A 14,880-nucleotide genomic window follows, 5' to 3' on the forward strand; every position below is an offset into this window, starting at 1 on the left:
AAAAATAACCAAACTATAACACAGAACAGCTAATATAGAGCCACAAAATTAACCAGAGTAGAACACGCATTGCCTAAAATAAACTGAACCATTTTGGAAACAGGGGAGTGAGAAAAAGAAAGAGAGAAAGAGAGAGAGAGAAAGAGAGAAAAGGAAGAGAAAATATAAATAAAAAGAGAGACAGACTGTTTTGGAAACTGGAAAAAAGAGTATGAGATAGAGGATGGAGAGAAAGAGACGAAAACAGAGAAAAAGAGAGAGAGAGGGAAAACGAGTTGTGTAGCGGAGCCAAAAATAACAGTGACCAAAGAATAAATTTAATTCATTTATATATTGTTTTACCTGCCTTTCACGAGTGCCGCATTAGGGAGCTGCGTTAATTTTTATAGCGCCATGTAAAAATAAACAAATAATTTGTATAACACCATTTTTATCATGTTTCATTTATCATTTTTTGTCATAATGTTATCAAATTTCATTTTACTATCATTGTATTTTTATTTCATGATCACAAACCCTTGCGGAAATTAGCTCTTAAATGATTTTTAACTCAAATAAAAATTAACTCATCCATAAATTAGATATTATGATATTACACTACATGCTAATATGCACATGCAATTTGCCATACATAAAATATATGTTTGTGTGTGTGTGTGTGTGTCTGTGTGTGTTTGAGTATGTGTCTGCATGTGTCTGTGGTGTGTTACAGGTATGTAATGCATAGGTGTAAGTGTACTGTAAATGTGTATGTGTTTTTGTGTGTTTGTATGTGTATATAATACATATTCGTGTGCATTCATACTCTCAGATGTTTTAAAATCAGAATCATTTATGAAAGTATTAATCGTAAAATCTATAAAAACATATATAAACTTATTTTAAGTAGCATTTTCTCAAACGACATGGCATGGCTGTCATCGTGAAAATGGAGAATGAAGAAAGGCAGGAAAAAATGTAAAATAAATTCACGTAATGATGGCCGAGTCATGTTTTATATTGATTTATCAACGACAATTTATCATTCCCACTAATGCGAATTTATTGTTCTATATCAATTTTTGTTTCTTCTTTTTGAAAAGTTATTGGGAGTTTGTTCGGTGGCATTGGGATTGTTGTTTTTTCGAAATTCATTTTCAATTCTTTAAAATTCAATTTTGGCTACTTCGAATTTTGCCATTAAAATTCGCTGTCGTTTATTAAGTATCCAATATTTTTTCATTTTTAGCCAAGAAACCTAGTAGTTGGTGCATTGGCTCAGCCGGTAGAAGTGCCACGTCTCAAGCTTCTATATCGCGAAAGCCTGGTTCAAATACAGCACGTCCGAAAACTCAAAAACTTCCGTACATATAACATACGTATATGATACGGTACTTGCGCGTGCATACGCAATGCCTATTACGTTTTTGATGTAGGAAGACCTGCCACAGTGTAGAAAGATGCGCGTACGCAGTTTTGCGTATATCTGAACCGCGTACAAAAAATAGAAATTTTTATCAACGGATTACATGTCGTCACTATGTTTCTTTTTTTGTCTGTATTTTGCAACAGCCAGGCCAGTCACACTTAAATCATTGCACTACCGTGCCAAACTCTACAAACAAGTAAATGTTTATAAGTCACGCAAAGATTTCTAAGGTATGGTGGCAGTCATTCATTGTTGTCATTGTTGTTATGGTGATTTGATGCGTTCTAAACACTGCGTTACATGTTTACAATTTTTATTATTCCTTTAAAAACATTATGTTTTTTTTCTTTGCTGTTTTCCATACGTGACTTTCCATTTGCGATGTCATTACTTTCATTGGTCGGAGGAGGATGACAAAAATAGAACTACATTCTATTCGTATCTGTTGCATATTGTTTGGGCAAATGTCTCTCTGATTATCATCTTACATGCAATGCGTTTGTTATGAAGAAGTTAGGAAGAATGAATGATTCGGTGGTGCATTAAGTTCCGATTTCATTGATTTGAGAAAAATATTCAGTTGCGTGTGTGTTCTATTATTTTGATGATGTACGTTCATGCTGTTATTTTTATTTGTTTAATTATTTATTTATTTATTCATTCATTCATTCATTCATTCATTCATATACTTTGAGAAGCCGGTTTATTGTGCCACAGTTTATTGAAATCAACAGCATCACCAGTCTGACCAATTTAGCCAAATCTTGATGTGTTTAGTTAAATCGGCTTCTTTTGGTTATATTACACTTTTAAAATACATATGGCTAAATTTATACCATAGAACTTTGAAAAATTCTGCCGAATTCAAATAACCAGAATGTAACATACATTGAAAAATTTATGAGTTGAATTATTTAAATTTAAACGGACATTATGAGATTTGTTTTTAAATTAACTCTTTCGAAATTCAAATTTGCTCTCAATTAGTTATAACCATACGACGGCCAACATGTTTGAGTTGAAATTTTTCCGAGGGCTATCAAACAAATTATTGGATATTTTGTTCCCAAAATCGTTTTGATAACAAGAATAAATTCAGAAAAAGTTGTAAAATGAGCCATAAAACTCAACAATATTACAAAATTGAGTGCACAAGTGACATGGATGTAATGATTCCCTTCCAACACGAATGTGTTTCAACTTCGTTAAGGTTGGGCTGTTGTTATTTGCTTGGCCTATCCATCATTCAAGATGCACGTACATTTTAAACCGGTTCTCCGTCCAATCAATCATTCCCTAAGCTTCTCATTTTTTTAAACTGGCTCACTTACTGCTTTCTTCTCACAGGCCGGTTAATACTTTTTGCTACGTTTAAATACTCCTCTGTTTGACGTCAGAAAAAATTTTTAATGTTTATTTTAGTTTTAGTTTTTTAGTTTTTTTTTAATTTCTTCACATTTAAAAAATTATTTTAATGATTGTTTATGTCTTGTTCATGAGTTTATAAGTTAAATATTTTCCTCAAAAAATCACGCAGCAACTAAATCGTTCATTAAACAATTTTATGTTTATGTATTCGTGGTGGGTACGTTTATATTTGAAATTTTCATATCGAGACAGTTACAAAAACTACATCTTTAAAGTTTGTAAACATATACATCAATCAATCAATCAATCAATCAATCAATCAATCAATCAATCAATCAATCAATCAATCAATCAATCAATCAATCAATCAATCAATCAATCAATCAATCAATCAATCAATCAATCAATCAATCAATAAATCAATCAATCAATCAATCAATCAATCAATCAATCAATCGCTAAATAAACTAGCCAAACAACCAAACTATTCTCCCATAATATAATTACCAAAATAACAAAACTGCCCTCCAATTAGGTAAACCTAGCACCAAACAAACCAAACTCATTCCCAATTACATATCCATGCACCCATACAACCAGGCTACATGCCTCAATTAAAATACCCACCACCCAACAAAACTATCTCCAATTATAACCTTTAGCACCCGACCAACCAAACTTTTCACCAAATACAACCCCCCAGCCCATAACAAGCTAAACTACCCCCCACCAATTTTATAACTTCCAGCACCTACCTGTCCAGTGTATGCTTCCAAGTTTCAAAAATCTGGCCACTAACGTTGATTCGCAGACGTTGGTCGGAACTCGCATTGTTCTCCTTCCCTGTGATGGCCAGTGGCACTCGGGGCAGTTGGTTTCGCCCGATGGGGATCCACCCTATGGCCGCGGCCCTCACGAATGGCAGCCACGCAGCTACCGACACCATTGACGTGTGTTGTGGTGGTGATTATGATGATGAGGATGTTGATGATGATGACGATGATGTTGATGATGGTGGAATTAATGATGATGATGTTTATGAGGATGAAATTGATGATGATGATGATGTTGATGACGATGATGCTGATGGTGTTGATATGGCTCCGAAGATGTTGTTGCAATGATGAATAGCGGTGCGCTTGTTACGGTTTGTTGATAAATTCGTATCAATGTTGGTGACAATCGTATTAAAATCAGAGCAGCAAATATTTAGTTATTTATTCATTCTCAGATGGTGTGCTGATGAAAACTGGCTGATGATGATGGTGGAATGATGTCAGATGTGGTGATGAAGAAAGGTGATTTCAGATGAGATGATGAAGAAGAAAAGTGATTTCAGATAAGATGATGAAGAAGAAATGTGATTTCAGATGTGGTGATGAAGAAAGATGATTTCAAATGAGATGATGAAATAAAAGGTGATTTCAAAAAAGATGATGAAAAAGAAAGGTGATTTCAGATAAGATGACAAAGAAGAAAGGTGATTTCAGAGGAGCCTGTTTTTATTACAGAGACGCCAAATGTGTTGATGATCGAATCCAGGATGCTCCGTCATTATAAAACCTCGCAAATATCTCTCAGCAACAATCATTTGGTCGTTAGGTTTTGTTATTGCCATCGAGCAAGAGATGGGATGAATGAAAATTTTCCTAGGCAGACGAAAATAATCTCATTCCCACTTGTTTCTATCTGTTGTTTTTGATTCTGTTAGTTCTATCGTTGTTGTTTTTGTTGTCGTTTTTGAGAGTGTTGTTGTTTTAGATGGTGTTGTAATTTATCTCGCCTTTGTTTTTGGCATTGTTTTGAAATTTTTTAGCTAGAGTGAAGACAAAGTGAATGTGCACCAAGAAGACTGTACACAATATTGATTATGCCCATTACACTTTCACTCTCGTGGCGATAATATATTCTGTCCCTTTCAACTTGCAGAATGCTTTTTCTTGTCCGAATGCAGTCTCGTCTTTTCACATTCCAGACGTAGGAATAAATTGTGTTCATGTGGGTTTTTGTTGTTCATTCTATCCAGGGCAGTTTAGACATTTTAGATATTTTTGTGTGATTTTTAGGCTTTTTAGGCTTGAGTTGGATTCCGATTTGGCTGAGCTGAGATGTGAAATACGGTAGCAGTGTTAACGGTGTCATAAAATTTTAAAAAAATTTCCACAAATGTATATAACATAGTAACACAGTGAAAGTGTGTGGCGTTAATCGAAACATTTCATGGCATGTATGCATTTGTTTTCATCAGAGCCCGCGTTTATCACGCTAATCCGATAATAATAATTTATTTGTTTTTTTTTTAATTTTTTTGTTTATTTCTCTATTCGGTAATTCATTTATTTATTCAATCATTCATTCATTCATCCATCCATTCATTCATTCATTCATTCATTTATTCATTCATTCATTCATTCATTCATTCATTCATTCATTCAAATGATTATTAATATTACCAGTGCTCGCCCATTTTCATTATAGGACATTTTTATCACGAAAGACTACGTCTACAAGGATGAGGAAAATGATAACATTTTTGACAATAAAATTACATAAAAAGAATGATAACGATATGATATCATGACGTCACCTAACATCGTCATCATTATCCGGACAACAAATAGCCGTTGCAATTGATTTCACGAAAGATGATGATGATGATGATGATGATGATGATGATGATGATGATGATGATGATGATGATGATGATGATGATGATGATGACGTTGATGACGATGATGATGACGACGATGATAAAGATGATGATAACAAAACGATGAGACTTATAATAAAAAAGATACAACAACGAAGATGATGATGATGCTGAAGAAATGAAGATGATGGAGAGGCTGAAGTTGAGGATAAACCAAAATGCTAACCGTACATGATCACACAACAACAACAACAACAACATCTCGAAAACAACAACTTTATCACACACACAACAACAACAACAACATCATCTCGAAAACAACAACTTTATCACACACAACAACAACAACAACAACCACAACAACAAACAGCTCTGGCCATAACGAGCCAATGTACCATAAGCGTTTACGAGCTCTGCAATTGATTGATTGATATCGAGGAAATTACGTCTCTGAATAAACTATCATCATTTTCTCGTGAGAGAGAGAGAAAAAAAAAGAGAGAGAAAAAAAAGAGAGAGCGAGAGAGAGGAAGAGAGAGAGAGAGAGAGAGAGAGAGAAGAGAGAGAGAAAGATGACGATGCGTATTCCTATGTTTGTGTAGTGTAATTATTAGCCTCGTTTAACAAATTTTATTAATCGCTTTCCCATTATGCCACGAGTCTTAATTTGAAAGATGTAGGTAAAGAAAACATGATAGCTGTGTAAATTGGCAATGTAATGTATATATACTGTTTGTTAAATTTCTTAACAGACTTCTAGTTTGATTACTGTTAGGATCCTATGTCGCAATTCGAAATCTACGGATACACGCTAAGATCTAATAACGCAATTACAATGCCATTTATGCTTACACATCTTTGCCTCACTGAAAAATTTTCACAGAAATGTAGTTTAGTCAACAACTTAAAAAAAAAATAAACCATATACCGTTAAAACATAATAAACAGTCGTATGTATAAATTTATTGATCCATCGAATGTGGCCTTCATTGTGATGTTGTACAGCGACGAACAAACGTTTTGATGATGTATCAATTTATAACGCTGCACTGCACAACTACTACTACTACTACAGTTACTACTGCTGCTGTTACGACTGCTGCTGTAGCAACGGCCGCTACTTCTACTACTACTGAAAATGATAATTATGATGATATAAAATGGATATATTTATTGTTCGATTACGCCTAGCTACACATGTGTTTACCTGATTTACCGTAATGGTACTAATGATAACTCAATCTTACGACTGCTACTACTACTACTATTATCAGTACTACTACTAATAATAATATTATTACTACTACTACTGCTACTACTACTGCTACTACTGCCGCTACTACTACAGCTGTTACTACTACTACTACTACTACTACTGTTGATACTACTACTGCTGCTGATACTACTACTTAAAAATAAATAAAAGATTCAGAAAGAAGAAGTTTCGAGAGGAGATTTCAACCTCATATCACATTTCACACACATCGTTTTTCACGAAAGAATTTAATCAAATATTAACATTGCGCCGTGTGATCTGTTAAATATAATGATCTATCTGACAGAGCAGGAATCGGACTAGAATTAAAAGTATCTTTTTCGCACAAATTTTCTCAGAATATAAACAAAACACAAGAATGATTGATGATAACGAAAGCCAGTGAGTATCAAATGACGCACTGGATCTGCAGGTAAAAGTATTCATGTTGGATGGATGTGATTTTATTTTTCGAGTTTTTATCTTCTTCCACATCAGCACATATTTATATAAATTATTAATATTGTATATTTATTTGTGAAAGATGTTTACCTAGATTATGCTTCTTCCACATTAGCAGATATTTATTTAAATTTTTAATATTTTATATTTATTTGTGAAAAATGTCTACCTACATTGTGCAGTGATATCCTGGTTTAGTATTAATAAATTCACCTAACTAAGCTACTAACAATATTTTTCATTCTAGTTTAGTGTAATTTTTTCTGAGCTAAGTATGACAAAACAAAATAGTGTTTACGAGAGGAAGGCAACCACTTGATGGCTGTCTTTGAAAATCACTAAGATTATTATTCAATTATTGTTAGTATGTTATGTTGGGTTTGCTAGTAGAAAAAAATTTGTATGTTCCTACTGCTAATCGTGTTGTGTGTATATAATGTTGTATTGTATCGTATTGTATGTGTTGTATTGTATTGTTTTTTATTGTATTTTATTGTATCATATCGAATTGTATGTATTGTATTCTATTAATTAAACAAAACTGATACAGCAACCCCCAAAAACGAAAAAAAATTGAATTATTTTGATCGTAAGATGAAATAGCAGAGTAATTATCAAGAAAAAATCCTTCAATTTATGACAAAAAAATTTAACAAAATCCATGAAATTAAATGAAAAATCATGAAGTATAACATTCGATAGATACTTGCAAGCAGTTCCAGATGAGTCTGCAGTTTGAGGACCCAGTAGTGTATTCACTTCACTTTCGTAAGTTATAAAATACTCCAACTGATACCTAAAATTAAGAAAAATCGGAATTTAGCATCAAGGGTGCCTGGTCTCCCCTATATTACGCCATAATCAAGCCATGGTCATTTGGAATGCACCTCCGAATTTAAAGTGCCTACAAACAGACGCCACTAAAATATTAATAATATTATGTAGGCCTAGTTTAAACCCCGCTGTTAGACCAGGGTTTGTGAGGTTCTTGGAGGTTCTAGTTTGTAAAATACACACACACACATGTATCCAAAATTGGAATAATTCAATTGAATGATTAATTAATTAATTGAATATTTCATTATATTTCATAATATTTCGTAATTAATTAATTAATTAAATGAATATTTTAATGGGTTTTAATAATAATAATAATTGTAATCTAATTCGTAATAAAATCAATGAAAACTGATATTTTGTTAATTTAAAAAAAAATTAGTTTATCTATTTTCAAAATGTTATTTTCCTATGAGTTTCTAAGCGTTATCAAGTGATTTCATCAGGCTATTCAATTTTTCGTTCATTAAATATATTTATATAATTAAATTTTCATCAAAAACAAAACATGTATATATATATATATATATATATATATATATATATATATATGAATTTTTAAATAATTATTATATCATAATAATATTTAATTATAAATTTATCAAAAGTATGGATTTTTTAAATATACATATATATACAGTAATCATCATTATGGTGAATGTTTCTGGTGCTAATAACGAACGTATGGACCGGATGATTTGATGGTATGATTGTATGGAATAATTTCTACGTACAAATATATGCAATATGAATAATATAAACATTATTGTATTGTAATGTATTGTACTGTGTTCTATTGTAATGTATTGAATTGCGTTGTATTGTATTGTATGGTATTGGATTGTATTCTATGGTATTTCATTATATTGTATTGTATTTAAATGTTTTGTATTGAGTTGTGTTGTATTGTTTTGTAGTGAATTGTATTTTATGTTTTGTATTGTATGGTATTGTATTATTTTGTATTGTATTGTATTGTATTGTATTGTATTGTATTGTATTGTATTGCATTGTATTGTATTGTATTTATATAATAGCGTGGAAATAATGTTTGCCTCACGTGTTATAAGGAAAGAAAATTGTCGTAAATTTCTTCTGAGATGAATTAACAAACAATAACAGATCGATATGAAAATGTGTTTGTTTGTACAGATGTTTGTCTCTCTTTCTCTTCTTTCTCTCTCTCTTTCTCTCTCTTTTTGTCTTTCTCATTTTGCGCGTGTGTGTTTTAACCGGACACACTACACACACACACACACACACACACACACACACACACACACACAACACACAACACACACACCTATACCTACACACACTCACACACACACATACACAAATGATTATGATCATTGGGTCTTGCATAGCTAATCGGTAGCTAATAGGTAGTTAGAAATTATTCATACTGACGATCATTTACTATTAATTAACAAAAGCGCTCTGAGAAAACCACAACTAGCTTAGTTGTCCAATAATGCAAGGCTAAAACGATACTTTAAGGAAAAATCTGACCGCGATTCTGTCTAAGAAGCAATTAAATTGAATTTATTTGAAATACCAAAATTTTTGCTAGATTAGTAGAAGTGGAGGATATTTACTTGATGAATTACAAACATTATTATTAAGGTATCTATTTTTGAATAACCGCAGAATCACAATTCAGACAGAATCTGAAGTTTTGTTGAAGTTCTGTAATGAAATTTTTATTTTTTTTTTCTATATCCAGAAAAATGTTTCAAACCGGGGTGAAATAGTGGAGTTTTGAGGATTCATTTGGCTCCGTTCGTTATTTATGATCAGTGTGTTGTGGGCATGTATTTTTGTGCTGTATTGATCAGAACTGTTTGGACATGGGTGTACTATGTTTTAATGTTCTGTTCTGTTTTTGTGTTTTTCGGGGTTTTGGTTTTTCTGTATTGTCATACGTTTTGCGTTCGATTTTATTGAGGTTTTATAATGTAATTATACAGGGTATCTTGTATTTTTAACGTTTTGTATTAAATTTTGTTGTGCTAATATGAGGTGGTTAATGTAGAATAATTTGATGATAGTCCACATTAAGTAAAAACTTGTCATTCTTATATTACTTCATTTCCAGTTTTATACTTTGATACCTTTCATCCATAAATCTGATTGAAAAAATAAATTTATAAAAACTATTTAAGATCAAAATTTAAAAATTCAAGTTATTAAATTGCAATTTGTTCATTCATAAGAGATATTTTGTAAAATTAATCGTGTGCATAGAACAGAAATAATTGAAAAATTTGTTCTTTAACTTACCACACTTAGCTGTTTTTGCATCGTCTTAGCTAGTATCATTTTCATAACAAACCCTCTTTAAGCGAATGTGGAATGTTTTTCATCTTTCCTAATTTGTAGAAAAACCATTTTTTTATTACTCAGTTTTAATTGTTTATTATTAAAAAATAAAAATTAAATCTGCAATGTCGGAAAGTTATCTGCATTTAATGAGGGTGAACATACGTCCGTATGCCTACATCAAGGATGTGATATCCGGATGCTGGCGCAATATTCAGGACGGCATTAGAGACAAGGGGACCATCGTTTACGGATTCAAAGTTATCGGCGAGAATTGCCTTGTTTTCAGTTCGTAGATTTGTTTTGTCGTGTTACGTTGTTTTCCAATTTTGGTATAAAATAAAATATATCTATGTAGTAAAAAAATAAATAATTATTATAGTTGAAATTTAAATTAAATATTAAAAGCTAACAAATTAAGATCTTTACTTCTAACAAAACCTTTAACTTAAAATTTAATTCTAATCTAAATAATATTATTACCATGATATTAGTCAATTAAATGAGATTGTGATACAAAAGTTCTAGATGGAGGCATCGAAGAAGCCCTAGAGTCAATGAACTCTGCATATGGTGAACAGATTGAAGTATCTTGCCAACCACTTCGCTCCTATGAAACTTTTGCAGAACACGTCCTCGGAGTTGAGAAGACCATTGCTCTCCCTTCAACTTCCAAACTATCAGCCAATGGTGGACAGTTGTTTTGGCTGGAGTTCAATATTGACTACCAAAGTTTGTAACATTTTTTTTTGTATTATTTTCTGTCATTTTTTTCTGGTATTTTTTGACATTGGCAGCCAAATTATGATACTCTGATACATTATTATCCCAATGTAGATATATGATATCTGGTCACAAATATGTTTAAACATAGAAGATACAATACGATTAACTTACACAAACACTAACAAATTTGAAGATGTAGAACTGTCAAGTTTCTTGAGCACATGGAAAGCAGAAGCCCTGACAGAATTTAATTTGAGGAACAATGGCAAGATGGAGTTGGAAGTCTACAAAACTGTCGGAAAAAGACAGGTTTCAACTCTTTAAATATTCCAAAGTTTCAGACTTCTTTGCAAATTAAAAAAAATTCTATGTTTTTTAAATTTTTCAGTCTATCTATTTTTAATAATTAATTTCCTGTTGACTTTTCATTAATTAAACAGATTCACCTATTTGTAAAACTATCAAGCTGCGACCTACTCGACGATATAGTCTTCACCCTACCACTCATCAAAGAATTAGGCAACCAAATTGAAATTCGATCGAAATCGATTACTAAATTATAATCTGCCGTTGACTTCCAATTAAATTCACTTTTCATACGTTAAATTAAATTCATTTCATCCATTCATACTTCATTTTGGGTATTTTGCTTGGCTTTAGCTTATGTACATTAATTTAATCATGAATTTTTAAAGTTAAAAAAAATATATAAATTACAGTTGGTTTTATGTAAAACTTAAAATTTAGTTCAGTGCTGTTGAATGTTATATACTTTGATATGGGCTAGAATTGGAAAAGTGAGTTTCACATAAAACCAGATATACTAGATAAAGCTAAAAATTTTTATTGATTTAAAACCATAGATGTAGAAAACTGCTTTTCTATATTTTATGATTTTCAAAACCATCAAAACGTTTCAAATATGAATTCGAGTACTGCTTCTGACATTTTTTTACCACATTCTGACATTGAAGCTTTCTCAATTTCTTATTTAACTTAGTTATATAATTATTAGTTCTTAGTTGATAGTTTCGTATTCTTAAGTTACTGCAGCATGTGACAAACAATTTAAGCTCATTTAGTTCATCATCTGTCAATATTCAACATTTAAAGACTGCAGCTAACAGTTGATTTGCGTTATTATAGGTACACTACACGTGTATTTTAGAACAGATACTGTAATACATATATGTTACAGCTTCGTTAAAGTTTTCCTATTAGGAAACTGAAACTTAATTTTTCCTATTACAAAACGTTGCCTAATTGGTTTTCGTAGTAAATTGGTTTTTCTCTTGTGTGTGTGTGTGTGTGTGTGTTCATTTATTTTCATTTTAATTGGACGTTCTTCTATTGAATAAAATGCTTTGGTTTTCATATTAATTTGATTCAGATTCTCGACGGTGGTGTCTTATTCTAAGGAGACATTTTTCTATCAAAAATGGTCCAAAAATGGGAAAGATAGTTTTACGCAAGAAATTCAACCTTACCTAATCAAACTAACGGAAAATTGAGAATGTATACTACAAAATGGCTTCTATGCTTAAATCTCGAATAATTTTCGCAGTATGGTTAGCGCTAAAATAATAGTACGAAGTAATAAATTGGCAGGTTTCGCTATTAAAATATACAAGTGGGAACAAATTGCACGTAGTCATATCGCTGCTTGAATGAATGAAACATAAAGTTGAATAAAACTGGTTATATCTGGTTTCAATGTATAGCATGCTGTAATGTTTTAAAATAAGCTGAAATATTCAAGTTGATTTGTTAGCTCCTCTCTATAATGTGCATATACTATTGCTTCAAAAATATCTGAATAACTAAAATTCATAGTTGATTTCACACACGTCTTTAAAAACATCACAATCCTACAACTTATATGTATATGTAAATTATCATGACATAATCTGAAATTTCAACATTTGCCACTTTGTCTTTGGCTTTCGAAGACATGCATTTCTAGATTGCTATTACAAATAAAACATTTAATAAAGCAAATTAAATCCATACGTTTTTTAAATATACACACGACACACACACATACACAAACACATATAAACACAAATATATATAGACAAATTTATAAAACAAATTTTTTTCTTTAAATTTTACAAACAATTCATAGCGTAATAAACGTAATAGACGTAATAAACCCATATTTTATTAAGGAAAAACGCAAGCCTGTGTGAATCATTGTTGAAATATTCTATTGTTAACTACAAAATAACAATTTACGTTATGGTGGTGTTTTAACACATACAGACACACACACAATATAGACAGACACGCCAACACACACAAATATAGACACACACGCCAACACACACAAATATAGACACACACACACATAAATATATATATATATAAATATATATATATATATATATATATATATATTTGTTCAAAAAATCCACCGAGGATTCAGCATTAACAAGTTTTATGGTTGATTTTCTAATATTTTGAACTAGTTCTTTACAATTAAGTCTATTCAAAATGTTGAAATCCATTTTATAATCGTTTATGATTTTAATTGTTAAAATTAATCAAGCAAGATCCCATTTTTATAATCGTTTATTTTTTATATTATTATTAAAGTTATGCATATAGATCTATTTCGACGTAAAGTCATCATCAGTGTAATATATATTTTAAATAAATTCTATTAATAGTTAATTAGTTGTATTTTTTAATATATTAAAATAAAATAAAAGTAACGAAATAAAAACGCAAAGGTTCATTGAAATTAGTAAACAAAATATTTGAAATTATACGATTGTTCATGCTACGTGGCCGTTGTCAAGATGGCAACCAACAATGTCACAAATTTGAAGCGCGAAATTAATTAGAATATCGTTTCTATTATTATTATTATTATTAATATTATTAATTATTATTATTATTATTATTATTATTATTATTGTTATTATTATCATCATCATCATCATTACCATTATTATTATTGTTGTTGTAGTTGTTGTTCTTTTTATTGTTGCTGTTGTTGTTGCTATCGTTGTTTGTATTGTATTATTTTTTATCTCATATAGCAATCCAGACTATGTTCAACAACTCTTAATGATCTTCAACCAGTCAAAAATTAATTTCACAATAGAACACGAAGCCAATAGATCTCTACCATTCCTTGATGTTCTTGTTAAACATGACAACCATAATTTTACAACTTCTGTTTACATAAAAAATACCAATAAAGGCATCTGCTTAAATGGAATAAGTGAGTGCACTGAAGGTTATAAAATCAGCACAATTAGATCATTCATCAATCGCGCATTTACACACTCGACAACAGTTGAACATGCTCAATCGGAAATCAAACGTGTCACTAACTTACTTGTTAACAATAACTACGACCTAAATCAGATTGAAAAAGTCATTATTCAGGTTAACAATAAATTCAATAACAATAACAACAACAATAACAACAACAATGATAGATACAACAACATCAACGGCATCTGTAATAACCCTGAAAATAATAGCAACGAAAATAACAATGTCGACACCCATAACAACAACACTAATAATGACAATAATAACAACAAAAAGAAGGATATTATACTCTACTACCGTAATTTCATGTCTTCCTCTTATAAAATCGATGAATTGATAATGAAGAATATAATAAAAAACAATATAATTCCTACAGATCCTAATGATAAAATCAAACTAAGGATTTTTTATAAAAACACTAAAACATCAAACCTCATCTTAATAAATAATTGCACACCACGTGTTGAATCACAACTGAAACGTAGTCATGTCATATATAAATTTTCCTGTCCAGTTGACGATTGTATGCGTCTAAAATCATCATATATCGGCATGACTACCACGGAT

At 30.9% G+C, this 14,880-nt stretch overlaps 2 protein-coding genes across 2 annotated transcripts in view; one reads left to right on the forward strand and one right to left on the reverse strand.

Moving 5' to 3' along the window:
* The window catches only part of HELRODRAFT_84384 (hypothetical protein), a gene marked incomplete at both ends in the record, with an annotated part of 35,019 nt that extends 31,297 nt beyond the window's left edge, over positions 1 to 3,722 (reverse strand). The window contains one exon of the mRNA XM_009025068.1: positions 3,532 to 3,722. Coding sequence (XP_009023316.1) covers positions 3,532 to 3,722 — 191 coding nt within the window. The remainder of the gene's footprint in view (positions 1 to 3,531) is intronic.
* Positions 3,723 to 10,427: 6,705 nt separating this feature from the next.
* On the forward strand, positions 10,428 to 11,591 carry HELRODRAFT_176905 (hypothetical protein; the record flags this gene model as incomplete). Its single annotated transcript, XM_009025148.1, has 4 exons — positions 10,428 to 10,590; positions 10,831 to 11,034; positions 11,222 to 11,337; positions 11,469 to 11,591. The coding sequence occupies 4 exons, from the start codon at positions 10,428 to 10,430 to the stop codon at positions 11,589 to 11,591; spliced, it is 606 nt and encodes a 201-aa protein (XP_009023396.1).
* Between the last annotated feature and the right edge of the window lie 3,289 nt (positions 11,592 to 14,880).

The sequence above is a fragment of the Helobdella robusta genome (assembly GCF_000326865.2).
Source record: "Helobdella robusta unplaced genomic scaffold HELROscaffold_40, whole genome shotgun sequence".
Taxonomy (NCBI): domain Eukaryota; kingdom Metazoa; phylum Annelida; class Clitellata; order Rhynchobdellida; family Glossiphoniidae; genus Helobdella; species Helobdella robusta.